At 45.0% G+C, this 25942-nt stretch overlaps 1 protein-coding gene across 2 annotated transcripts in view; it reads right to left on the bottom strand.

Annotated features, from left to right (window-relative positions):
• The window catches only part of PNPLA7 (patatin like domain 7, lysophospholipase), a 432325-nt gene that overhangs the window by 42540 nt on the left and 363843 nt on the right, over window positions 1-25942 (bottom strand). For both annotated transcript variants that reach the window (XM_084650336.1, XM_084650337.1), the window contains 3 exons: window positions 22266-22382; window positions 17541-17610; window positions 9145-9261 (listed from right to left, as the gene is read on the bottom strand). In XM_084650336.1, the coding sequence (XP_084506462.1) occupies window positions 9145-9261; window positions 17541-17610; window positions 22266-22382 (304 nt within the window). The remainder of the gene's footprint in view (window positions 1-9144; window positions 9262-17540; window positions 17611-22265; window positions 22383-25942) is intronic.

Below are 25942 nucleotides of genomic sequence, written 5' to 3'. Positions count from 1 at the left end.
CTGGGTTAGTGGTTCTGTTGTGTGATATGTGGTTGCTGATGAGTATTTGCGTCAGGTTGGGGGGCTGTCTGTAAGCAAGGACTGGCCTGTCTCCCAAGATCTGGGAGAGTGATGGGTCGTCCTTCAGGATAGGTTGTAGATCCTTCATGATGCGTTGGAGAGGTTTTAGTTAGGGGCTGAAGGTGATGGCTAGTGGTGTTCTGTTATTTTCTTTGTTTGGCCTGTCCTGTAGTAGGTGACTTCTGGGTACACTTCTGGCTTTGTCAATCTGTTTCTTCACTTCGGCAGGTGGGTATTGTAGTTGTAAGAACGCTTGATAGAGATCTTGTAGGTGTTTGTTTCGGTCTGAGGGGTTGGAGCAAATGCGGTTGTATTGTAGAGCTTGGCCGTAGACAATGGATCGTGTGGTGTGGTCTGGATGAAAGCTGGAGGCATGTAGGTAGGAATAATGGTCAGTAGGTTTCCGGTATAGGGTGGTGTTTATGTGACCATTGCTTATTAGCACTGTAGTGTCCAGAAAGTGGATCTCTTGTGTGGACTGGTCCAGGCTGAGGTTGATGGTGGGATGGAAATTGTTGAAATCATGGTGGAATTCCTCAAGGACTTCTTTTCCATGGGTCCAGATGATGAAGATGTCATCAATTTAGTGCAAGTAGAGTTGGGGCATTAGGAGACGAGATCTGAGGAAGCGTTGTTCTAAGTCAGCCATAAAAATGTTGGCATACTGTGGGGCCATGCGGGTACCCATAGCAGTGCCGCTGACTTGAAGATATACATTGTCCCCAAATGTGGAATAGTTATGGGTAAGGACAAAGTCACAAAGTTCAGCCACCAGGTTGGCCGTGACATTATCAGGGATAGTGTTCCTGACGGCTTGTAGTCCATCTTTGTGTGGAATGTTGGTGTAGAGGACTTCTACATCCACAGTGGCTAGGATGGTGTTTTCAGAAAGATCACCAATGGATTGTAGTTTCCTCAGGAAGTCAGTGGTGTCTCGAAGATAGCTGGGAGTGCTGGTAGCATAGGGCCTGAGGAGGGAGTCTACATAGCTGGACAATCCTGCTGTCAGGGTGCCAATGCCTGAGATGATGGGGCGTCCAGGATTTCCAGGTTTATGGATCTTGGGTAGCAGATAGAATACCCCAGGTCGGGGTTCCAGGGGTGAGTCTGTGCGGATTTGTTCTTGTGCTTTTTCAAGGAGTTTCTTGAGCAAATGCTGTAGTTTCTTTTGGGAACCCTCAGTGGGATCAGACGGTAATGGCTTGTAGAAAGTGGTTTTGGAGAGCTGCCGAGCAGCCTCTTGTTCATATTCTGACCTATTCATGATGACGACAGCACCTCCTTTGTCAGCCTTTTTCATTATGTCGTCAGAGTTGTTTCTGAGGCTGTGGATGGCATTGTGTTCTGCAGGGCTAAGGTTATGGGGCAAGTGATGTTGCTTTTCCACAATTTCAGCCCGTGCACGTCGGTGGAAGCATTCTATGTAGAAATCCAGTCTGTTGTTTTGACCTTCAGGAGGAGTTCACCCAGAATCCCTCTTTTTGTAGTCTTGGTAGGAAGGTCTCTGTGGGTTAGCATGTTAGCTATGGCTGTTGTCACTGGAAACCTTGTGATCATGTCATTGAGCCCTTTCAGGGTCTCGAACCTGTCTGGTGGGAGAGAGGCTCTGGCTAGCATGGCAGCCAGGACCGCCCTGATAAACTCTATGTGTTGCACCGGGACTAAGGTGGACTTAGTGTTGTTTACCAACAGGCCCAGAGTGGCGCACGTGGACAGAAGGAGCACCACATGATATCGCACCTGCGACCGCGAGCTGCCCTTGACCAGCCAATCATCCAGATAGGGGAAGATCTGGACCCCACGGCGCCTGAGGTAGGCTGCCACCACTGACATACACTTTGTAAACACCCTGGGGGCAGTGAACAGGCCAAAAGGGAGGACTGTAAACTGGCAGTATTCACGCGCAACTGTGAAACGGAGGAAGCATCTATGCCCCTCAAATATATGAATGTGGAAGTACGTGTCCTGCAGATCGAAGGCAGCGGACCAGTCCCTGGGATTCAGGGCGGGGATGATGGAGGCCAGGGAGACCATGCGGAATTTGAACTTTACCATGTACTGGTTCATGCCTCGCAGGTCCAGGATGGGCCTGAGCCCCCCTCTGGCCTGCAGGATAAGGAAATAGCGGGAGGAGCTCCCCTTGCCTTTGAGCTCCCCCGCTTCCACTTCTCCTAGGCCAAGGAGCCGCCCCACCTCCTGCTCAAGCAGAGCCTTGTGAGAGGGGTCCCCCAGGAGGGACGGGGGCAGAGGGTGGTTGGGCGGGGTGGAGGTAAACTGGAGGGTGTAACCCCAGGAGATGGTGTTGAGGACCCATTGGTCCGAGGTCAGCCACGACCATTCTGGAAGGAAAGCACACAACCGGTAGGACAAGGGAAGCTTTATTGTGGGTGGATCCCTGATGAGAACTGATAGGGCGCCCCTGGGCATCCCGTCAAAACCGCCATTTCCCTACCTGTTTGCCCATGGAGGACCAGGCTTGGAGGCAGGCTGAGCCTGCCTCTGTGGGTGCTTCTTATTGTCCCACTAATTTTTATAAGGGGGCTCATATTTAGAGTGGGTAGTCTGAGCGGGAGCCTGCTGTGACTTAAATTTAGGTTTAGCCGGAGCCGGAACATAGAGTCCCAGAGTCTGAAGTGTGATGTGAGAGTTTTTCAGGCCATGCAGTTTTATAACCGTTTGTTAAACAGAGCTTTGCCATCAAATGGAAGGTCCTGCAGGGAGGTCTGCACCTCACTGGACAGCCCAGAGAACAGGAGCCACGACACCCTTCTCATGAACACCACGGAGGCCATGGACCGCACGGCCATGTCTGACCCATGCCTGCAGGGTAGCCCTGGCAGCCGCTGTACCCTCCTCCACCAGCGCTTTAAACTCCTTCCTGTCATGCTCCTGGAGGGAGTCCTTGAACTCATACCAGCCCAGGAGAGCCAGATTGTTGGCCAACCCAAAACTGGAAGCTCGAGGACGAATAGATTTTTCTCCCAAATGAATCAAGCCTCCTTGAATCCTTATTTTTTGGAGTAGGGGCTGGTTGGCCCTGCCATGCCCTGTGGTTGTCCGACTCGACCACCAGGGAGTTAGGAGCAGGGTGGGTGTATAGGTATTCATGCCCTCTGGTGGGCACAAAATACTTGCGTTCTGCTCTCTTAGAGACAGGGGCCAATGAGGCCGGGATTTCCCATAGGGCATTTGAAATTTTTGCCACCCCTTTGTGGAGAGGCAAGGCCACCCTGCCCGGTAGTGAGGCAGATAGGACGTTAAAAAGGAATCCTCCACCTCCTCTGCCTGAAAGTTGAGGTTTGATGCTACCCTTTTCAATAGCTCCTGGTAAGCTTTAAAGACAGAGGAAGGAGGGGCCGTAATCACCTCATCAGGGGAGGGTAAGGAGGAGGGCGTGGTACTTTGCGTGTCCACCAGCACTGGAAGATCCACCACCTGGTCACACTCCAGGCACAGCACCGAGGATGTATGTCTCACCGACTCCTTCTCGGAGGTCAGGAGAGGGAGGCCGACGGCTGTTCTGAGGCTCCGGCCACTGAGCAAGCCCCCACTGGGGGCTGCGTCGGGGGCACGGTCTCAGTGGTACCATTGGACTGGCCACGGGGCCCGGTGCCATTGCACTTCCTGTGGCGGCAGCGGAGCAGGCAGTTTGGCCGGGCTGGCCTGATCCATTGACGGACAGCTACGAAGGGAGGCCGGGCTAACGTATGACCGGCCGCTGTCCCTGGACTGGGAAGACTGGCAGCACTGGGAGTGGTGCCAACCCCGAGACCGTGACTCCGACGTGGAGGAATGGTACAGCTGGTAGCAGCTGCTCCACGATCGGCTCTGGCGGGTGGATCCACAACAGCGAATCGCCAGTGATCGATGCCCGGGGCTGCAGGAGCTGTGCCGTGGCAGGGTCCTGGAGTGAGACGATGAATGGGAATGGCGTTGACGTTCGTGCTGCGACCAGCTACGACAGCCCCTCCAAGAGGAGGGCCTTTGGCTATGTCTGCCTCGATCACCATAGAATCATAGAATATCAGGGTTGGAAGGGCCTCAGGAGGTCATCTAGTCCAACCCACTGCTCAAAGCAGGACCAATCCCCAATTACATCATCCCAGCCAGGGCTTTGTCAAGCCTGACCTTAAAAACCTCAAAGGAAGGAGATTCCACCATCTCCCTAGGTAACCCATTCCCAGTGCTTCACCACCCTCCTAGTGAAAAAGTTTTTCCTAATATCCAACCTAAACCTCCCCCACTGCAACTTGAGACCATTACTCCTTGTTCTGTCCTCTTCTACCACTGAGAATAGTCTAGAACCATCCTCTCTGGAACTACCTCTCAGGTAGCTGAAAGCAGCTATCAAATCCCCCCTCATTCTTCTCTTCTGCAGACTAAATAATCCCAGTTCCCTCAGCCTCTCCTCAGAAGTCATGTGTTCAAGTCCCCTAATCATCTGTGTTGCCCTTCGCTGGATGCTTTCCAATTTTTCCACATCCTTCTTGTTGTGTGGGGCCCAAAACTGGACACAGTACTCCAGATGAGGCCTCACCAATGCCGAATAGAGGGGAACGATCACGTCCCTCTATCTGCTGGCAGTGCTCCTCAGTGGCGGAGTAGTGCCCGGAGTCTCTGTCAGATGGTACCCAGCCAGAAAACCTGGTGGGAGTCGCTGGTGACGCACGTGGACTGTGCACGGAACGGTTGCTGAGTGGTGAACAGCGTCAGGAATGTTCCCTCGACCGAGACCGGTACCAAGTTGGGAGTGACTGCAGAGACCCCAGTGGTGGCTTGCTTCTGGACCACGGGGCCAACACTGGTGGTGCTCCTGGTACCGGCATGGACATCATGTCCTGAGCTACCTGCAGGGCCTCTGGTGTGGAGGGCATCTGGAAGTCTGCTCTGAACAGGCCGGACTACTCCGCATGACTTGAGTCAGAGGCCTAGAGGCTGATGGGGATCGAGGACTGCCCAACATGGGTCTAGACTCTGCCCCAGATTTACTCCGGTGCTGCGGTGGAGAAGGCCTCTTCTTAATCTTCTTGCCATGCCCCGTGGATGGGGAGTGGTGCCAACTAGTAGATGGTGCTGGGGGGGTCGCCACACACCAACACGGCAGTGCCCGATGCCGACTTGGAGCGGCGTGCCGGAGTCGGGGTCAACGCTGACTCCATGAGGATAGCCCGGAGCCTAATGTCACTTTCTCTCTTGGTCTGAGGCTTAAACAACTTGCAAATCTTGCAGCGATTGCTGAGATGTGTTTCAAACAGCGTAAACAGTCCACGTGTGGATCACTCTCTGGCATCAAGCTTCTACAACTGTTGCACGACTTAAAACCCGGGGTGCGGGGCACGCCCCAGCCCGGGCGCACTAGCTAAACTAAACTAAAAGCGTACTAACTACAGGTCACATACCCTGAACGAACAAGCATTCTGGGGACAAGCTGGAGCAAAGCTGGAGCAGAGCAGTTCCGAAACACCTTCACTGGCAGCAAGAAGAATCTGAGGATGGGGGGATCACGTAGCGCCCCTTATACCGCCCCATGGAGGCGCCACTCCAGGGGTCGCTAGGGGCACTCCCCTATGGGTACTGCTAGGGGACAAACTTCTGATACCGGTGGACATGGCAAGCAAGCACACCTATAGTGGAATACACATGAGCAATCACTCGAAGAATAATAATATAGCAGTAGGAATATACTACCAACCACCTGACCAGGATGGTGATACTGACTGTGAAATGCTCAGGGAGATTAGAGAGGCTATTAAAATAATAATAATGGGGGATTTCAACTAACCCCATATTGAGGTGTCATTAGAGGAGGTTTTGAAACAAATTGATAAACTAAACAGTAATAAGTCATCAGGATCAGATGATATTCACCCAGGAGTTTTGAGGGAACTCAAATGTGAAATTGCAGAACTGCTAATTGTTGTGTGTAACCTATCATTTAAATCAGCTTCTGTACCAAATGACCTGAGGATAGCTAATGTGACACACATTTTTTAAAAAGACTCCAGAGGTGATCCTGGAAATCACAGGCTGGCAAGCCTAACTTCAGTACCAGGCAAATTGGTTGAAACTATAGTAAAGAACAGAATTGTCAGACACATAAATGAACAAGATTTTTGGGGAAGAGTCAACAAAGGGAAATCATCCCTCACCAATCCACTAGAATTCTTTGTGGGGGTCAACAAGCATGTGGACAAGGGGGATCCAGTTGATATAGTGTACTTAGGTTTTCAGAAAGCCTTTGACAAGGTCTCTTATCAAAGGCTCTTAAGCAAAGTAAGCTGTCATGGGATAAGAGTGAAGGTCCCCTCACGGATCAGTAACTGGTTAAACGATAGGAAACAAAGGGTAGGAATAAATGGTCAGTTCTCAGAATGGAGAGAGGTAAACAGTGGTGTCCAACAGGGGTCTGTACTGGGACCAACTATGCCATACAGATCACAAATGAGCTGGAAAAAGGAGTAAACAGTGAGGTGGCAAAATCTGCAGATGATACAAAACTACTCAAGAAAATTAAGTCCAAAGCAAACTGCAAAGAGTTACAAAGGGATCTTGCAAAACTGGGTGACTAGGCAATAAAATGGCAGATGAAATTCAGTGTTGATAGATGCGAAGTAATGCACATTGGAAAACATAATCCCAATTATACATATAAAATGATGGGGTCTAAATTAGCTGTTACCACTCAAGAAAGAGATCTTGGAGTCATTGTGGATAGTTCTCTGAAAACATCCACTCAATGTACAGCGGCAGTCAAAAAAGTGAACAGAATGTTGAGAATCATTAGGAAAGGGATAGATAATAAAACAGAATATATCATATTGCCTCTATATTAATCCATGGTATGCCCACATCTTGAATATTGTGTGCAGATGTGGTCACCCCATCTCAAAAAAGATGTATTGGAATTGGAAAAGGCTCAGAAAAGGGCAACAAAAATTATTTGGGGTATGGAACTGCTGCCATATGAGGAGAGATTAATAAAACTGGTACTTTTCAACTTGGAAAAGAGATGGGGGGGAGGGATAGCTCAGTGGTTTGAGCATTGGCCTGCTAAACCCAGGGTTGTGAGCTCAATCCTTGAGGGGGCCATTTAGGGATCTGGGGAAGAAAAAAAATTGGGGATTGGTCCTTCTTTGAGCAGGGGGTTGGACTAGATGATCTCCTGACGTCCCTTCCAACCCTGATAGTCTATGACTAAGAGGGGATATGATAGAGGTTGATAAAATCATGACAGGTGTGGAAAAAGTAAATAAGGAAGTGTTATTTTCTCCTTCTCATAACACAAGAACCAGGGGTCACCAAATGAAATGAATAGGCAGCTGGTTTAAAACAAACAAAAGGAAGTATTTCTTCACACAAAATACAGTCAACCTGTGGATCTCTGCCAGAGGATGTTGTGAAGGCCAAGACTGTATCGGGGTTCAAAAAAGAACTAGATACATTCATGGAGGATAGGTCCATCAATGGTTATTAGCTAAGATGGGCAGGGATGGTGTCCCTAGCCTGTTTGCCAGAAGCTGGGAATTAGTGACAGGGGATTATCACTTGATGATTACCTGTTCTGTTCATTCTCTCTGGGACACCTGGCATTGGCCACTGTCAGAACACAGGATACTGGGCTAGATGGACCTTTGGTCTGACCCAGTTTGGCCGTACTTATGTTCTTATAACTGAGATTCCCAGAGTGGCTATGCACTGTGACAGCTACAACTCCGTAGGGTCCTGCTTTGAGCAGGGGGTTGGACTAGATGACCTCCTGAGGTCCCTTCCAACCCTGATATTCTGTGATTCTATGATTTAATTCAAACCAGAACTGAACTCTCACTAGGTTTATGTGACTGGACAATCCAGTCCATCATCCATTGTTGAACCAATCCTCAACATCATCTTCAGACACTGTGCAATCTTAGAATGTACAGATGGATAGCTGGGACAGGTGGAAAGATAGCTAGATTAGGAATTCATATTTGTAGAGAGAGGCCCAAGCTGCAAATGGCAGGTACAGTTTTCAAATTTGTGGGAGCATTTGTAGTTCTGCCCTTTAGGGAGATAAGGACCTTTTGCAAAATTTGAATCTGGGTTTGAATTTTTAACACCGCCCCCCTCTCCCGCCCTCCCAGATTGGGCTGCTCAGATTCCAGGCCTTTTACTCAGGCTGCTCTCTAATTATTTGCACACAGCTCATGGGAAATGTACTATGAAAACAAATTTTCAAAGCATTAGATATTATGACAAAAACTCTGACCACCTCTATTCCATAAACATTTGACAACACAACTAAAAAAACACACACACAGTTTAACATTCCTGGCTTCATTCAGCTGTCTAATGAGAAAAACATTTTAATAGGATGATTTTAGATTGATTTTCATTGATTTTAATGTTTCATTGAATTTAATAAAAACAAAAGGAGTACTTGTGGTACCTTAGAGACTAACAAATTTATTTGAGCATAAGCTGTCGTGAGCTACAGCTCACTTCATCGGATGCATCTGATGAAGTGAGCTGTAGCTCACGAAAGCTTATGCTCAAATAAATTTGTTAGTCTCTAAGGTGCCACAAGTACTCCTTTTGTTTTTGTGAATACAGACTAACACAGCTGCTACTCTGAAACCGTTGAATTTAATGTTATATGAATTCTCCAGTTAAGATAGACATTGCTTTGAATCTTAGACACTAAGAGCAGTTAATATTTCACCATTGTTGCATATTTAGAATCAGTTCATATTTATGCTCTGTTCTTCCAACAGATTCAAGGAAAGAGGTATATTTATAATTTTATTCCTTCACTCCTCCCCAACCCTTTTTTAAAAATACACACTAGAATATGTTCTAATAATTAGCCTGACATATTTTTGACACATGATTTGAAAGGAAACATTCCATCCCAAGAGGCCGTCTTGGAAAAGCCTGTATAACAACAAAGCAAAGGCCCTGTATCCAGAGGACAATGCAGCTCTGCTAGCCTCCAAGAGATCAGAATGGAGTTGTTCTGGAAGGTAATCACACTGACATATGCCTGTGCAGATGGAGTTTTACCATCTGTCTTCTTGGCGAATTGCAAACAACTATCCACAAACATACCTGGAAGATTGTTGATATAACCTCCATCCATCAAGAGATGCCCATCCTTTGGATCACAGAGAGGGGGCATGTACCCAGACAGTGACATGCTGGCACGGACATACCTCCAAAGGGAACCTACAGCAATAAGAGGGAAGACATCCATACTAACCCACTATGGCAGGACTGGGCGGGGGTGGTTTCACAGTCACTACATGCAATTTTGTGACAGATATTATCCCAACGGTCGGATTGCAGAATGTTATTAAAGCACCCGAATGACTCCCAAATCATAATACAGGCTAGGAAAAGGGTTACTCAGTCTCCAACTCAGCAAAGCATTTAAGCTCATACTTAACTTTAACCATGATCTTAAGCACTTTCCTGTATCACAGCCTCCACCACCAACCATGAAAGAACAAGGTTTCTTCTGCAGACAAATGATGGGGAGGAATCACGAGCCTCAATTGTAGCTGAAGGCCATTAACCCCCAGGAAATGCCACATGTGGCAGAATCATTACCATTCGTAGGAGCTGAACACATGGGATACACATTTGACTCCCCCACACAAGTTTTACCCGTGTTTAGATTTTTAACAGGACACCAGAGACATCACTCCAAAGATGTGGGATTCACACCCTGCACCCTTCTTGCTAAAACTGCAAGAGCCTCTCTGCAGGATCCAGTTAGTCAGGATGCAAACCTGGCCTCCTCTGATTAACACAGCATCTTTGAGGACTCCATCCAGACTTGTGCCATCCACTCAGTAACTTCAGCCCCCTTATCAGAAGGAGGTGTTACGCCTGCACCACCAATCTCTCACAGAACATCTCAAGATTTTAATTTTACTGTACTCTACTCTACTTGCTCTACTTAGCACAGGTGCTTGAGCCGCATAATCGCATCTCCTCCCCAGTCCTTCACAGAGGAAACAACCTGCTCTTTCATTTCAGTTCTATACAGAGAGCATTAGAGATTGGCCAAAACCAAAACCTCCCAAAACTTTGATGGTCCCGATCAAATGACACACAAAGACAAACTACTCCCAGGGTGAGATGTTCCAAAACAAAACTCAGCAAGCAAGGATTAACAAAGCCCCAAATGACCCCATTTTGTCTATTTCAACAAAGCACAAGACCCGCAATAGAGTAGCCTGTGAGACTGCTGTCATACCACAAGTACTCAAGGGAAGTGTTCTATACGGAGTGGCAATCGCTTTAAGTTAGCATGGAAAGGCAGCACTTGGGAGGCTGTTATGTGGTACAGGAGGAAGCAAAACAACCATCTCTGAATCACCAAGTTAATCTATTAATTAGCTGACTGAACCGATTTATTTGTTAATACAAGAGACTTTTTCTCACCATTTAAAAGAGTATGCAGCGGATGAGAGAACATGTAGAGACCCAGTTGGCTTGGATTCCTTTGGCAGGGTCACCCATACGGTTCTCATCCCCAGACACCAATACTTGGCTTTAAAGAGTAATAATTACTGTATATTATTTGTATTATGCCAGTGTGTAGGGACGACCAAAAATGGGGCCTCGTTGTGCTAGGCACTGTATTAACTGAATCATGGATACTCCCTGCCTCAATGAGATTACAATGTAAATAAACCAGACAGGCAAAGGGTGGGACATACCACACAAGCAGAGTGACGGTTTGCAAATGGCATGTGACAAGATTTTTAATCTGTGTTTGTTTTGGGTGGGTTTTGTTGGGAGGGGACATTGAAGGGAGGGGAAATGAGGGGGCCAGAGCAGGGCAGAGGAGAGGGTTTCATGGAGAGCTGGTGGAGAAAGGCTGAGGTGAAGAGACAGGGAGGGAGGGAGCAAACCGCCAATCAGCATGGGGAGAACATCTCTGGTCCTTCCCTGGAACTTCTTTCTTCGCCAGCCCAACCCTTCCCCGCCTGGCTGTTACAATGATAGTCTCTGTACCTTTCGTTCTAGGACCACAAAGCTTTTACAAATGTTATTTCAGCCTCACAACCCACTGACAGTTGGGTAGGTAGATACCATTATACTATTTAGCAGCAAGGGAAATTGGGATCAGAAAGGTTAAAGTGACTTGCCCACGGTCATAGTTTCAGACACTGGCAGAACCAGGACTAAATCCCAGGATTCCTGACTCCCTGCTCCTTATTATAAGCACTAAACTTCCACTTAAAGACAACAATGCCAGTACTGGGCAGGGATCGTTGAGATGTTTCTGTACTGCTGGTTTCATGCATGTTATACTGGGCATTTTTGCCCAAACATTCTATCATATAGACTCAAAGTCCTTAAATGCATGTCTAGGTGCATACTGACCCCAAGTGGGGTCAGCACGTGTGTTGAGCTGTGATTTGCTCCCTTACCACACATTTTGCACTGTGGAAGTAGTAAAGGTGCAGCTATCAGGGCTGGATAGTCCTCCACTGCCATTCCCACAATTCCCTGTACAGGAAGTCCTTGGACTTACAACGCCGACTTACATTTGGACGCCACTTACAACGCTTTTCAGTTGACTGCCTGTTTCGCCCTTACAATGCTAGATCTGCATAAAGTTGGCTTGAAATCACGTCCTGGTTGCATTATACTTGTATGGAGCTGGAAGGGGTCACTTCTGATTGGCTTTGAAGCAGCAGGGTAGCTTGTTGCCAGGTAGGGTTGCTGCTTGTTTTTGATTGGCTCCCGGCCCTGTGCTCAGCCTTCTGAAAGCTTGAACAGTGATTGGTTAAGGCTCAGCATGTGTGCCGTTCTCCCTGACTTTCTGAGCCTGTGTTGCTGGGATTCTGAGCAGCATATGTGAGTTTTTATGTTTATTTGAATGCTTTTTACTAAATACAGTGTACAGTAAATACATTGATGTTGCAACATTAGTCATCTATAATTCATTGAGTACAAAAATCTCGGTTATTGTGGGGAAAATAGTGTATCAAGCCTTGGTTCAGGAACCAATCCCCCCTTCATACCATTGATGCAACAAGGACAAGTGCAGAGTCCTGCACTTAGGATGGAAGAATCCCATGCACCGCTACAGACAAGGGACCGAATGGCTAGGCAGCAGTTCTGCAGAAAAGGACCTAGGGGTTACAGTGGACAAGAAGCTGGACATGAGTCAACAGTGTGCCCTTGTTGCCAAGAAGGCCAATGGCATTTTGGGGCGTATAAGTAGGGGCATTGCCAGCAGATCGAGGGACGTCATCGTTCCCCTCTGTTCAACATTGGTGAGGCCTCATCTGGAGTACTGTGTCCAGTTTTTGGCCCCACACAACAAGAAGGATGTGGAAAAATTGGAAAGCATCCAGCGAAGGGCAACACAGATGATTAGGGAACTTGAACACATGACTTATGAGGAGAGGCTGAGGGAACTGGGATTGTTTAGTCTGCGGAAGAGAAGAATGAGGGGGGATTTGATAGCTGCTTTCAACTACCTGAAAGGGGGTTCCAAAGAGGATGGATCTAGACTGTTCTCAGTGGTAGCAGATGACAGAATAAGGAGCAATGGTCTCAAGTTGCAGTGGGGGAGCTTTAGGTTGGATATTAGGAAAACGTTTTTCACTAGGAGGGTGGTGAAGTACTGGAATGGTTACCTAGGGAGGTGGTGGAACTTCCTTCCTTTGAGGTTTTTAAGGTCAGGCTTGACAAAGCCCTGGGTGGGATGATTTAGTTGGGGATTGGTCCTGCTTTGAGCAGAGCTTTGGACTAGATGACCTCCTGAGGTCCCTGATATTCTGTGATTCCTATGGGAAAAGCAGTTTCGACTTACAACGTTTTGACTTACAATGCAATTCTGAGGAACGAATTGTGTCGTTAAGTCCAAGGACTCCCCATACCTGTAGCTTCCAGCTGTTCTAGCAACTCACTTCCCACTCATCCTCTATACACCACAGTCATCTGCCAGTTCATGTACCTTTGCTTGGTGTTTGGGGTTCTTCATTTTCCATGCAGCCTGCTCCAGTTTCTGAACAGCTCAGTCCAGCTCTGTTGAATAGCATCAAGGAGGCCCACCACCCAGCACGCTGCTAGCTGGCTGGAGGAGCACACCAGGGTCCTAGTTAATCTCTGGTGTAGATACACCAGGGATCATTATTCCAGCTGGAGCTCCAGAAATTCTATGAGGCCATTTTGAAGAAACTGGTGGAGGTGGGCACCCACCAGACTGGTGAGCAGTGCAGGAAGTGCATCAAGTACCTAAAGCAGTTGTACTACAAAGTGAAGGATGCAAATGGCAGGTTTGATAGGCACCCTCTACATGCCCCTGCTATGAGGAGCTAGACTGTCTGCTTGCCACCCTGAGCACAGAGCCCACCGTCCTCCATGACATAATATTGACCGGGGGCAATCTTACATGTGATCCAGCCTGAATGCAAAGCAGGGAAAATTAAATTTAAACACAAGTAGTAACTCTTTCAAACTACCTTTACAATTATTCCTGGCAAAACAATTAAAAGAGTACAGGCTTTGCAAGCATGAGCCCAAATCTTTGCAAATTCTGCTCTTTAATAACTCTGCCACATCAATGTCATCAGTGATGAGCTGCCAGAAGCTGAAAAACCGGTTGCTTCAGTTTCTCCGAGCCTTCAGTGGCACTTCGGCGGCACGTTCTTCAGTCGCTCCAGGTCTTCGGCGGCACTGAAGGACCTGCTGCTGAAGTGCCGTGAAGGCTCGGAGCGAGTGAAGGATGTGCCACCGGGTGAGCAAAAATTCATAGGGGAGCCTCCCCAGCCGAGCGCTCAGGTGGGATGGACAGGACGGTCCTGAGGGCCGCATGTGGCCTTCGGGCTGGAGTTTGCCCACCCCTTTAACAACCGGTTCTAAACCGGCTTCTAAATTTAACAACTGGTTCACGCGAACTGGTGCGAACCAGCTCCAGCTCCCCACTGGATGTAATGATATAGATTTATACCTTGACTAGCAAAGCACTGTCCCAAACACCTTGCTAGGACTTCACCTCACCCTCTCAGCCAAGCCCAAATTTTTAAAACCTGGTTAACGAAATGCACATCTAATTCTTACCAGAATGTGTCTGTGGGCTGCTAACATTAGCTGTAATGAAAGCATTCCAAAGTGATAAAATTGTAGCCTGGTGCTGATGCAGAACATATAGTGAGGGACTCTTTCCTCTTTTAAACCATGACCAAAAAATGCTCTTTCACTGCCTTAGCAGGCACTTCCACCTCAGATGGACCGAGCCTCCCAGCCAGGACTCCTGTCAATAGGACTGTCCATCAGTAGGGTGTGATGAATATGGGAATTTTGACAATATATTTTTTATGCCTCTGCATGCCTCAGTTTCCCCTGGGCTTTGCACTGCTATACACTGAGTGTAAAGGGAAGGCACAAGGTGTTTGACTCACAGAGCAGCCTGGAGACCAGAGACATTAACAAACTGAATAAAATCTGCACGTGACGGGAGGATCCAGATGAGACAATGGAAATCCCAATGGCTGGGACAGTCACACTTAGCAATAACAGCCAAGAGGACGGAGATTCCCTTCCCCCAACACCTCTCTGCAGAAAAGGCCCCAAGCTAGAGAACAAAGTGGAAAGGTTCTGTGGCTATGATAAGCAGGGATCCTAGTTTTCTGTGATAAAAAAACCTCCTATAAAAAAAAAACCATAAAAATTTGCATTTTTCCACGATTAAAATGAAATGCTGAACTTTAGTCTCCTTGGCCACAATATATATAGGTATCAGTTGAACACAATATTTACAATTTTGAAGCAAGTTCAAAGACTACCAGGGCCTTCAATTATTATAATAAAATAAATTAGTAGAATTGCAATTTGTATTTCTTACATATACCAAATACTTCTATGTCTGTATTCTGTATTTTCAGAAAACTGTTTTTTTAAATGCACAAAAAATCGAAAATTGCTTTTATATTAACATTATTCACTGTCTGAGTTAGTTCGGGAGGCTGAAGTGAAATCTGAGATGCACTAAAACATGAACACCTATACACCGTTGGGTAACCTCTATACGCTGGAGGCAGTTTATTGGAGTATGTTTAGCTATGTAAATTTAAAGCGCATTCAAAAATCAACTACAAGAGGGGAAGGTTGCGCACATTGAATAAGCGACATTGGTACTTTTAGTAAAATGTAGTTAATAGCTAATATATGTTTTTATTTTTTCACAAAATGTAAAAACTAAAGATTCTCTGTAAAAAACGTACATTCCATGGTTTTCTGTGTCAAACGGATTTCTAGGCTCTCTAGTGATAAGAGTACCACAATAAAAACTGTTTACAAATTACAGGTCCCCATCACAGCATCACATCTCTTCATCCACATCCCCCTCCTTTCCAAGGATGTGGGAAAACTAGGCAACCCTTACTTCCTTTTCCTGCCTTTCCAGTGATGCCAGGTCTACTTTCTGGTTGCCTACGCCTGGCCTGCAAATCACTCCATGTGAAAACATGCACTTTTATCCTCACAGATGTTGTGCAGAGTGCAGCAGGCCACAATAGAACAGAAGGCACTGGCCATATCGTCACTCTCACACCAAGGGGTAACTTTAATTATATTAATGTTAAATTGGAGTTGCAATGTTCCCTCCACAAGCTCAGCTCTCAATAGTTAGCCCTTAGCACATCAGACTTCAAATCTTGCTGGTCAAACTGGGTGTAGAGAATTTTGCATCTAGAATCTTTCATTACTGGTTCTTCTGAGGTGGGTATGGATTTGTAACAGTGTTTCTTTTGTCTATCAGAGGTCAATGCTGGTAGGACGTTTGCTCTTCACTACTTTTGGTTATAGGTTTACTGGGGATCTCTAGATGAGGAAAAGCTTGGCTTTTGGTATCTCGTCAATAGAATACTGAAGACTGAATAATGCTTGAGGTGGATGTGTTTGGGGGGTTTTCCCTCTATTTTTTTGATGCATGCACTGAATTCCAGAGACTGGTCTGAGCAGTTCTCAGGGTTTCCCCTATGCTTTAATATTCTGTTATTATTTTAAAACTTATTCCTGGAAAAAGGAATCTGTGTTCTCAAATGCCAAGCAGGATGTAGCTGGATTAACAAAACAGACACACTGGTGGGGGAGGAGGAAAGCAGAAAGATGTGCCAGCAGGAGCCAGCACTGATAAGTGGCTGCCTATTGATTTTACAATGTGTCTTCATAACTGGTATTTCAGAGATAGGCTGCTCTATAGTATTAAAGGCCTCTCCACAAACCACTCCACCAAGATAAGGCTGCTGGTGCTGAACAAAATTTGACCATAAGATCAATTTCCATTAATGTCAAATGGTAACTCATTACATCTCAATGAATAGGAAGCAATTCCTATGAGAGATTTTTGGCACTTGAAGAGCCCATTTATGATCCCCTAGAAGAGGAGACTGCAAGGGAATGATGAATGAGAGAACTAAAAGGGAAAGCTCCTGGCTTCCTCTTATCCCTTTGCTATTGCAAGTATTTAGAAGGAAGACATGGGAATCAGATGGGTATGTTTTACTGAGAGAAAAACAGAAGTGATCAAAGCCACACGGCGTAATGGCTGGTAGAGCGCAAAACTTGTCACTATTTTCTTTCAAAGAAAAAATCACCTGACCAGTATTGAAAATGAACACTGTGTTGTGAGTAGCAGCTAAATTCTAATGTATTGTCTTGGAACACTCCAGCTTGGTGTAGCATACTTGCAAGTTTGTCACTTCGCTACTAAGAGGCAAGTTCTCCAACAGCCCAGTTTAAAAGAAGCAGGGAGAACTCAGCCATATTTTTAAATGGTTTTGTGAAAAACCACAGAAAAGGACAATAATCGGGAGCCAAACAGAGGTGACTATAAAAAGAAAAGGAGTACTTGTGGCACCTTAGAGACTAACCAATTTATTTGAGCATAAGCTTTCGTGAGCTACAGCTCACTTCATCAGATGCATATAGAGGTGACTATGTTGCATAACCAAAAACAGTCAACAAACCAATGGGCCTGGTTTCTCATTTACACTAAGACCTTTTACACTGCTCTGGCAATGTAAGACAGCCTTAAAGTTATAAAGATCCCTATATAGTGCCAGAGCAACAAAGGGGCCTTATTGTAAATAAGCATCTGACCCCATGTCTCTTCCTGGGGAGAACAGCTAGATTCATGAGGGCTTTTATTTAAATGCATGATTTTTACAATTAATTCTGATTTAAGGGGGAGTTTTTGTATTCCATGTATGTTTTTATGAACACATTGGTGTCCATGAACTAATTTACACTCCACGCAGTGAATCATCTTGCCTATTTCAATTCCTCAGGTGCTATAGCTCCTTGTAATCTGTGTGCAGCCATGGATCTGGTGTTCAGCAGGTAGCACTGAGAAGGACGAAGGAAAAGTAAAGGGATGGAAAGGAATGAAACTATACAGAAAGGCTGGCATTCAAACATCACTGCAAGCTCAGAGACACCCCCCACCCCGCAGAAGACTATCTGGACACACTTACCATCTGTGTGGACTCTCATGGCTGACGCAGTAATGTCAGTCGTGATAGTGAAGTAAGGAATCCACAGATCCTGCAATACAGGAAGTGTCAGTTTTATAGTCATCAGTAACCCTGGGCATAAGCTGACAAGCAATTCTAATACAGGGACATATACGCATAAATGCCTGCACAGAGAGATGAAAATGTGAGCCCTGCGTGGGTGGCTAAAAATCTGGCTCTAGAGCAAACACTTTATGTATAACCAACTGGGATGAAAAGCCATGTTCTCTTTTCCTAACACAAATGAAATAATATTTCCAGGAAAATAAGAAGGTTTTTGAGATTCTCAATATACAATGCAGGGTATAGCAGATCCATAACCCATGTTTGTAAAAGTCTATATTAACTCCTTTTGGAGTTATGTTAACCTACAGCATTAGCACTCTTTACAGCAAAACCCGTCTTACACAATTACAGATGAGAAAATGTGGATGCCCAGAAGAAGTGAGTTCTTAAAGGGCAAACAAAATTGTATTGGAAACTTTGGGGACGCTTTGAAATAATCCTTTAAGACAAGGGTTTGCCCAGTGGGAGTCCTCCTTAGTGCAAGTCTCACTGTTACTTTTAGGAGACATTCTTGTGTATACACATCCCTCCACATACTCATTTTTCAGTCTCAATATCTTTACTGGCATGAGTAGTGAACAAGTGCTAGCAAAGTTAATTTCTCTCTCTCTGTAGGGTAGGTATAACAGTGATAATGGGGTAGCTGGGTTCTATAACTGTCCATTTTGCATCAGTGTCTATTTCTGAGGTGGTGACAGCTGATGTTCTTCACAGACAAGGTCAGCTCCGAGACTACTGCACTGGGCAGCACAGTATGGGGAGGAGGTGACCAGCCCTCTGTGGAGAAAGAAGTGGAGAAGACTATTTAGAAAAGCTGGACGAGCAAAAGTTCATGGGGCCTGATGAGCTGCATCTGAGGGTGCTAAAGGAGTTGGCAGATGTCACTGCAGAGCCATTGGCCATTATCTTGGAAAACTCACGGCTATCGGGGGAGGTCCCAGATGACTGGAAAAAGGCTATTGTAGTGCCCATCTTTAAAAAAGGGAAGGAGGAGGATCTGGAGAACTACAGGCCAGTCAGCCTCACCTCAGTTCCTGGAAAAATCATGGAACAAGTCCTCAGTGAATCAATTCTGAAGCAGAGGAAAGTGATCAGGAACAGTCAGCATGGATTCACCAAGGGCAAGTCATGCCTGACTAACCTAATTGCTTTCTATGACAAGATAACTGGCTCTGTGGATGAGGGGAAAGCAGTGGACATGTTATTCCTTGACTTTAGCAAAGCTTTTGACATGGTCTCCCACAGTATTCTTGCCAGCAAGTTAAAGAAGTATGAGCTGGATGAATGGACTATAAGGTGGACAGAAAGCTGGCTAGATCGTCAGGCTCAACGGGGAGTGATCAATGGCTCCATGTCTAGTTGGCAGCCGGTATCAAGTGGAGTGCCCCAAGTGTCGGTCCTGGGGCTGGTTTTGTTCAATATCTTCATTAATGATCTGGAGGATGGCGTGGATTGCACCCTCAGCAAGTTTGCAGATGACACTAAACTGGGAGGAGTGGTAGATATGCTGGAGGTTAGGGATAGGACACAGAGGGACCTAGATAAATTAGAGGATTGGGCCAAAGGAAATCTGATGAGGTTCAAGAAGGACAAGTGCAGAGTCCTGCACTTAGGACGGAAGAATCCCATGCACCGCTACAAACTAGGGACCGAATGGCTCGGCAGCAGTTCTGCAGAAAAGGACCTACGGGTTACAGTGGACGAGAAGCTGGATATGAGTTGCCCTTGCTGCCAAGAAGGAGCATTTTCGGCTGTATAAGTAGGAGCATTGCCAGCAGATCGAGAGACGTGATCATTGTCCTCTATTCAGCATTGGTGAGGCCTCTTAGCAGGACCAATCCCCAACTAAATCATCCCACCCAGGGCTTTGTCAAGCCTGACCTTAAAAACCTCTAAGGAAGGAGATTCCACCACCTCCCTAGGGAACGCATTCCAGTGCTTCACCACCCTCCTAGTGAAAAAGTTTTTCCTAATATCCAACCTAAACCTCCCCCACTGCAACTTGAGACCATTACTCCTCGTTCTGTCATCTGCTACCACTGAGAACAGTCTAGATCCATCCTATTTGGAACCCCCTTTCAGGTAGTTGAAAGCAGCTATCAAATCCCCCCTCATTCTTCTCTTCTGCAGACTAAATAATCCCAGTTCCCTCAGCCTCTCCTCATAAGTTATGTGCTCCAGCCCCCTAATCATTTTTGTTGCCCTCTGCTGGACTCTTTCCAATTTTTCCACATCCTTCTTGTAGTGTGGGGCCCAAAACTGGACATAGTACTCCATATGAGGCCTCACCAATGCCGAATGGAGGGAAATGATCATGTCCCTCGATCTGCTGGCAATGCTCCTACTTATACAGCCCAAAATGCCGTTAGCCTTCTTGATGCAGTACGTTTTTAAAAAAGCTGTTTATTAAACATAGTCTGATACCAAGAGGATTCCAAAGAGATTCAAAGATTCCAAAGCCAGAAGGGACCATCGAGAACATCAAGTCTGGCCTCTTGTATAACACAGGTCATAGGACTTCCCTGAATTAATCCCTGTTTGAACTAGAGCAGATTTTTTAGAAAATCATCCGGTCTTGATTTACAAATCGCCACTGATGGAGAATCCACCACGACCTTTGCTAAGTTGTTCTAATGGTTAATTAACCTCATTTTAACCTCAAAAACATATGTCTTATTTCATATTTCATTTGTCTTAAAAACATACGTCTTATTTTCATTTGTCATATGTCTTATTTCTTATTTCATTTGTCTTAAAAACATATGTCTTATTTCTAGTCTGAACTTGTCCAGCTTCAACTTCCAGCCATTGGACTGTGTTGTGCCTTTCTTTCCTAGATCTAAGAGCCTGTTATCAAATTTTTGTTTCCCAGGTAGGTACGTATGATCAAGTCACCCTTAACCTGTTCGTTAAGCTAAACAGATTGAGCTCCTTGAATCTATCACTATAAGGCAGGTTTTCCTTTCCTCTAATCATTCTTGTGGCTCTCCTCTGAACCCTCTCCAATATATCAACATCCTTCTTGAATCGTGGACACCAGAAGTGGACACTATACTCTAGTAGTGGCTGCACCAGTGCCAAAAAACAGAGGTTATGTGATGTCCCTACTCCTATTCGAGATTCCCATGTATACAGCTAGGGATTGCATTAGCCCTGCGGCCAAGGCGTTGCACTGGGAGCGTCTCTGACAAACACGCAGGCATATGGATTACAGTTGAGCAAAATGGGATACGACCCCTGAGCTAGAGAAATGCTCCCCTGATTGGGATTGCTGGGAGAAGATTTTTTAATCATGTGCTTTATGACAGTGACAGTGGAGGATGAGGTGACATTTCACATGTCAGTCGTTTCACAGGCATCTTACACAGTGCCTAAAAATGACCAAAAAGGTCCTGACCTACAATACAGAGAGCAGAAACGGTTAATATTCAGTATGTTCATTCTTAAAAAGTCAATGCACATTTTAAAAGTTCACTGCACTTTTTTAAGCCCTTTCTGTGGAATGCACCCCAAAGGGTTACACAAACTCTTCTTTCAAAAGAGTGACTAGTTTAAAAGAATTACCTACTGAACTAGCGAGATAATAATGAAAAACCATTTATGTTTGTGGTCAGGTGTACTCCCCACACCAACGCTGAGAGAGCTGAATTAGGCCAGGCAGGCCCAATCAGCCAATTAAGCAGCAAATGAGGGCGAATTAGGCTGGAAAGCCTTGATTAGAAAGGACACCTGGGAGGGATCAGCCAGGGGCTTCCATAAGGCCAGGAGGCTGGCAAAGGTGTAAGGGGGCAGTAGGGAGGAAGTCTGTAGCCTCTCTCCCTGGAGTAAGGTAGAAGGAAGCGGGGAAGGAACCGCCGAGACCTACTAGGCCTTAGAGAGATCTGACTTGGAGATCGGGAGAAACACAGTAGGAAGTAGTTCAGGGGCTAGAGCAGTAAGGTGGGTGCCCTGCAGACCTCAACCACTTGTTACAAGGCCCTGGACTGGAACCCAAAGTAGAGGGCAGGCCTAAGGTCCCCTACCAACCACTGCAGAGTACTACTGCTCGGGGCAGCGAACTAGAAGACTGCTTGCGTGACAGGGTCAAGGCCTGGGCATGAGGAGGACTGCCTGACGCACTTGAGCAGAAAGACTCTGAAGGACTCCACAGTGGGAGGGGAATTACAGTGTGACCTGGCTGGAAGGCTAAGTCACAAAGCAGCTGTGCTGCGAATCTGTGAACGGGAGGAGAGGTGCAGACGGTAGAGGAGACAGAAGGGGGCGCTAAACTGGGCAGAGCTAATCCCCAGAACACCAAAAGGAGGCACAACGCAGCAGTGAGTGACAAGATCACATGGCCCTGACTCAGGCTCTCAGCCAGGCGGGTTTAATTGGCAATCCAAACAGAAGTGATTAAACAGATATTTTACCTACCACATGGTAGGTCCAAATTCCATTAAAATGGCATTAAAGGTAAATCCTCCCTCCCAGGCTGGTGCAATGTTAAGTTAATCGTTACAGCATGCTGTACATCAGGCCAGAATACCTAAACTATTATGAGCATAAAAAAAACAGACCTTTCTATTGCAGTCCAACAGGAGGAGAACATTTGTTACACATTAAAGCAAACAAGCAAGTTACCTCAATCTGTTTGTCTTTGAAGATGTTGCTGATGCCATTGTTAAATGAAGCTCCAGAGAACATGGAGGTTATTGGATATGTCAAGTCTAGCACAGTCTTAAACACTGAATTCATTTCCTAAAAGTAGGAAGAAAATATTTCAAAGGTGAGCTATATGGTGGAAACCCACTGAAATCCTACTCATCTGCATTTGGAGTGAGGTTCTGTTCCAACTTTAAAAGCAAAGATGAGCGAGCTACTCTGGTGAACACAATCATCAAAAGAACCAAAAACATAACAGCAAGGGTCACAAACAATATCTGCTTTGTTGAGTGTCATAGATTAAAATAACTTCAAACTCTGTATTTAGCTTCTATTAAGGATACAGAAAAATATGCATCTGCATTAGTTAGTTTATGTAAAAGTCCACACTAAAGTAGCAAACTCTCTACAGCAGAAAAACATGGGCACTGCCATTAGGTGGACATTTCCCACCCAATCTATTTCTGGAGACTGTGGAGTATGGAACGATTAGAGGACCTCAGCACTTCCCATCTTCTTTGTTGACGCTAAAATGAGTAAGTTTTACTATACTGTATATGATCTGTCCCATTGCTACATAGAAATGACACTATAAAGCTAGATTATCCTGACTGGGATGCACAGGGATATGGTATACAGGGCTAGAACAGGGTGCTGGGTGTGAGGATTTCTGGCTCTATTCTTGGCTCTGCCACTTGCTCATTAGGCCATTTTTGGGCACATCTATAATCTCTTTGTGCCTCGGTGTAACACTTCTTCAATCCATATAATTCGACGTGCAAGGGTGATGTCATGCCGAATTAATTCATCTTTTAGAGCTTCCAGAGCCTCTCTATAGAAGTGTAAATAATTTTTATTCCTAAATCAATTAGCACATTCTTTATCTTTTTTCTTAAAAACCAGCACTGAGCTACGATGATGATGGGCCCTCCAGAAAAAATGCAACACAGGTTCATCTAGTGTAGCTAAATAAATGAGTTTAGATTAGACAGGCAGGCAGGCAAGCAGACACTCTCAAATATCTTCAGTGTAACAGGCCCAAACAAGAATTAAGCTTTCATGGAATTTCTTTTAATTTCAGATTTGCTAAATCTTTGTGCTAAACAATGTTTCTTTTATTCAATTTACTAGTTTATTAATTTAATTTGAAAATCAGGAAGCCTCCAATCCATTAGCATAGCTACATTATCTGGGCTTGAGTGAAATACTGGACTACAGAAGCTTAATGTCTGAGTATATTATACCAAATTAAATTAAAATTCAATGCAAGACATCTAAATATGCAAATGATATCTTCCCACTTACTGTGTCAATTTTAAATACCACACCAAGAGAATAATTCACTATTCTTTTTCTCAATTAAATAGCATTTTATTAGTCAAAAATCTTTTTTCCTTTCCACATCTTTTCCACGACTTAATGAATGGGGCTTAGGCATGCAGGAACTGGGGCGGATTAATGCACCAACAAGGCCTCTATGGCTGCAGTCCATTAAATGATTTGTAATCAACATCTAATTGCCTCTTCACTTTAGCAAGGGTTTAAGAAAATGCAGAATTAGCCCACATCATGATTTCTATTCTCCTCTATCGATACTCTACCTGCTCCGAGACAGTGTGACTGTAAAAACAAAAAGAAAAGGAGGACTTGTGGCACCTTAGAGAGACGAACAAATTTAGTTGAGCATAAGCTTTCGTGAGCTACACGATGAAGTGAGCTGTAGCTCACGAAAGCTTATGCTCAAATAAATTTGTTCGTCTCTCTAAGGTGCCACAAGTACTCCTTTTCTTTTTGCGAATACAGACTAACACGGCTGCTAGTCTGAAACCTGTTAAAACAAAGTTCTATAAAAACAAGTCAACTAAAAGCAGCTGAATAGGGAACCCCTAAAACAGATGAAATGCCTTAGCAGAAGATAACAGAACTGTCAGCTTCACACCTTTGCACACTTAAGGCTTTGCGAGGGTGGAGAAAGTCTGCCAAACCTAATAATGAACATGCTGGTCATGGCTCCAGAGTTAATAGTGAGGTAAGTTTTACACTTCAAGGAGGGATTCAACCTGTTATATGTGACAAATACAGTGAATCCATCCAAAATTAAAGTACTTTTAAAAAAAAAAAAGTATAAAATTATTTTTGGGAATATACCAGAAAATCCATTAGTTTATGAGATATAATTAAATTGTTAACTAGAACCTTCAAGAAATTTAGTGCCCAGTGTCATACCTGTTTTTGTCCCTACTGGTCTTAACAATGCAGACTCCCCATAGAGTAAATACTCACTGAAACCTTGTACGTAAGGTACCGTGGAAGAAATATTTTAGAATGAATGGTAATTAATTCTACTTCAAAACAACATATTCTTATTCTTTATAACTGAAAGTTTCTCCTTAGCTGAACTGTCCTCTTCCAAAATAGCTGACATGTCCTATTGCTCTTCGTGGGGCTGAAGGTACAGGCTGCCCTTAGCAAAGATGGCTCATCGCCTGCCTTTACCTGCTCCTCCCTAGTGCTCCTTTCTCTACTTTTCAAAAATAAAGAAGGCCAATATCATCCCTAAAAGTAGCTTGGCTTCACTCCCAAGGCAGCGTGTGTTTGTAAAGAGGACATCTTAACTGTGTATAGCCTGTGGCCTCATTCTCAATTGACAGGATATGGCAGCCATTCTGAAAGATGGCAATTCTTCATGAGTTCATCAGAGAGGTGATTTTATTGTTCACCCTCTGCTGAGGGATATATTTGCATTTTTAAAAACAAACAAACATGATCATTAATTCTAAAACAGGTTTTTCAAAAACTACCTACTGCACCAGATCCACTCAATGAGCAGAGGAAAACTAGGGTTTGTGAGCAGGGGAATGTATGGGGTGCAGAAGTGAGAGAAAACTGCATGCAGGATAACAGGGAAGTCAGGAGACAGGGGCACCACTGAAGCGCACACACCTACTTTGTTTTTCTCTGGGGATGCAAAACTGCCATAAACTCATCTTAACTGGCCAGGACACTGGCAACCAGAGTGTCTGGGTGAATTTAACTGTATAAGCTAAAATTTTAAAAAATGGTTCAAAGTTAATATTACATATTTATATTCTCTTCAGGTTCTTGTTTAATGTCTATATTAAAATTGATTAAAGGTGGAGCATACGTGTCAATATTTTAGAGTAAATTACATTGCATGGACGTTGTAATTATTCCAAACCCAACCACTTTAAACCCAGGAAATAAGACTGAACTTCAAAGAAATCCAAATAGATCAAGGTCTGAAAATGCATGGTTAGAGCATCCAAAACCTTAACAATATTGTAGTGGCATGGGGGGGGGGAGATATAATATTTTTAAAGATCAGTTTAAGTTCCTCTGGAACTATAAAAATTGAAAGTTTCATTACAGGGGACAGTTAAGGTTGTTTGGGTGCCTTTGGTGCATTGCCAGACCATAGGCATGTTTAGATTTCTTTTAAATTCACCCTTAGTTCTATATTTCCTGGGTTTATAATGCTTATATTGGCCCCTTATTGAAACTTGGTGGGTTGGTTTTTTTGGTTGGCCCTCTCCCAGTACCAAAAGAAAGGAGAAGAGATAAAGAGAAATGAGGATCTTGAGTTGACAGTCCCCAAGGCCAATGGGGAGCAGCCACCCTGATTGATAGGGTGGACA

The sequence above is a fragment of the Lepidochelys olivacea genome (assembly GCF_965140295.1).
Source record: "Lepidochelys olivacea isolate rLepOli2 genome assembly, chromosome: 16".
Taxonomy (NCBI): domain Eukaryota; kingdom Metazoa; phylum Chordata; order Testudines; family Cheloniidae; genus Lepidochelys; species Lepidochelys olivacea.
Note: the sequence above shows the minus strand (reverse complement) of the source record. Positions and strands in the feature narration are given on the sequence as shown.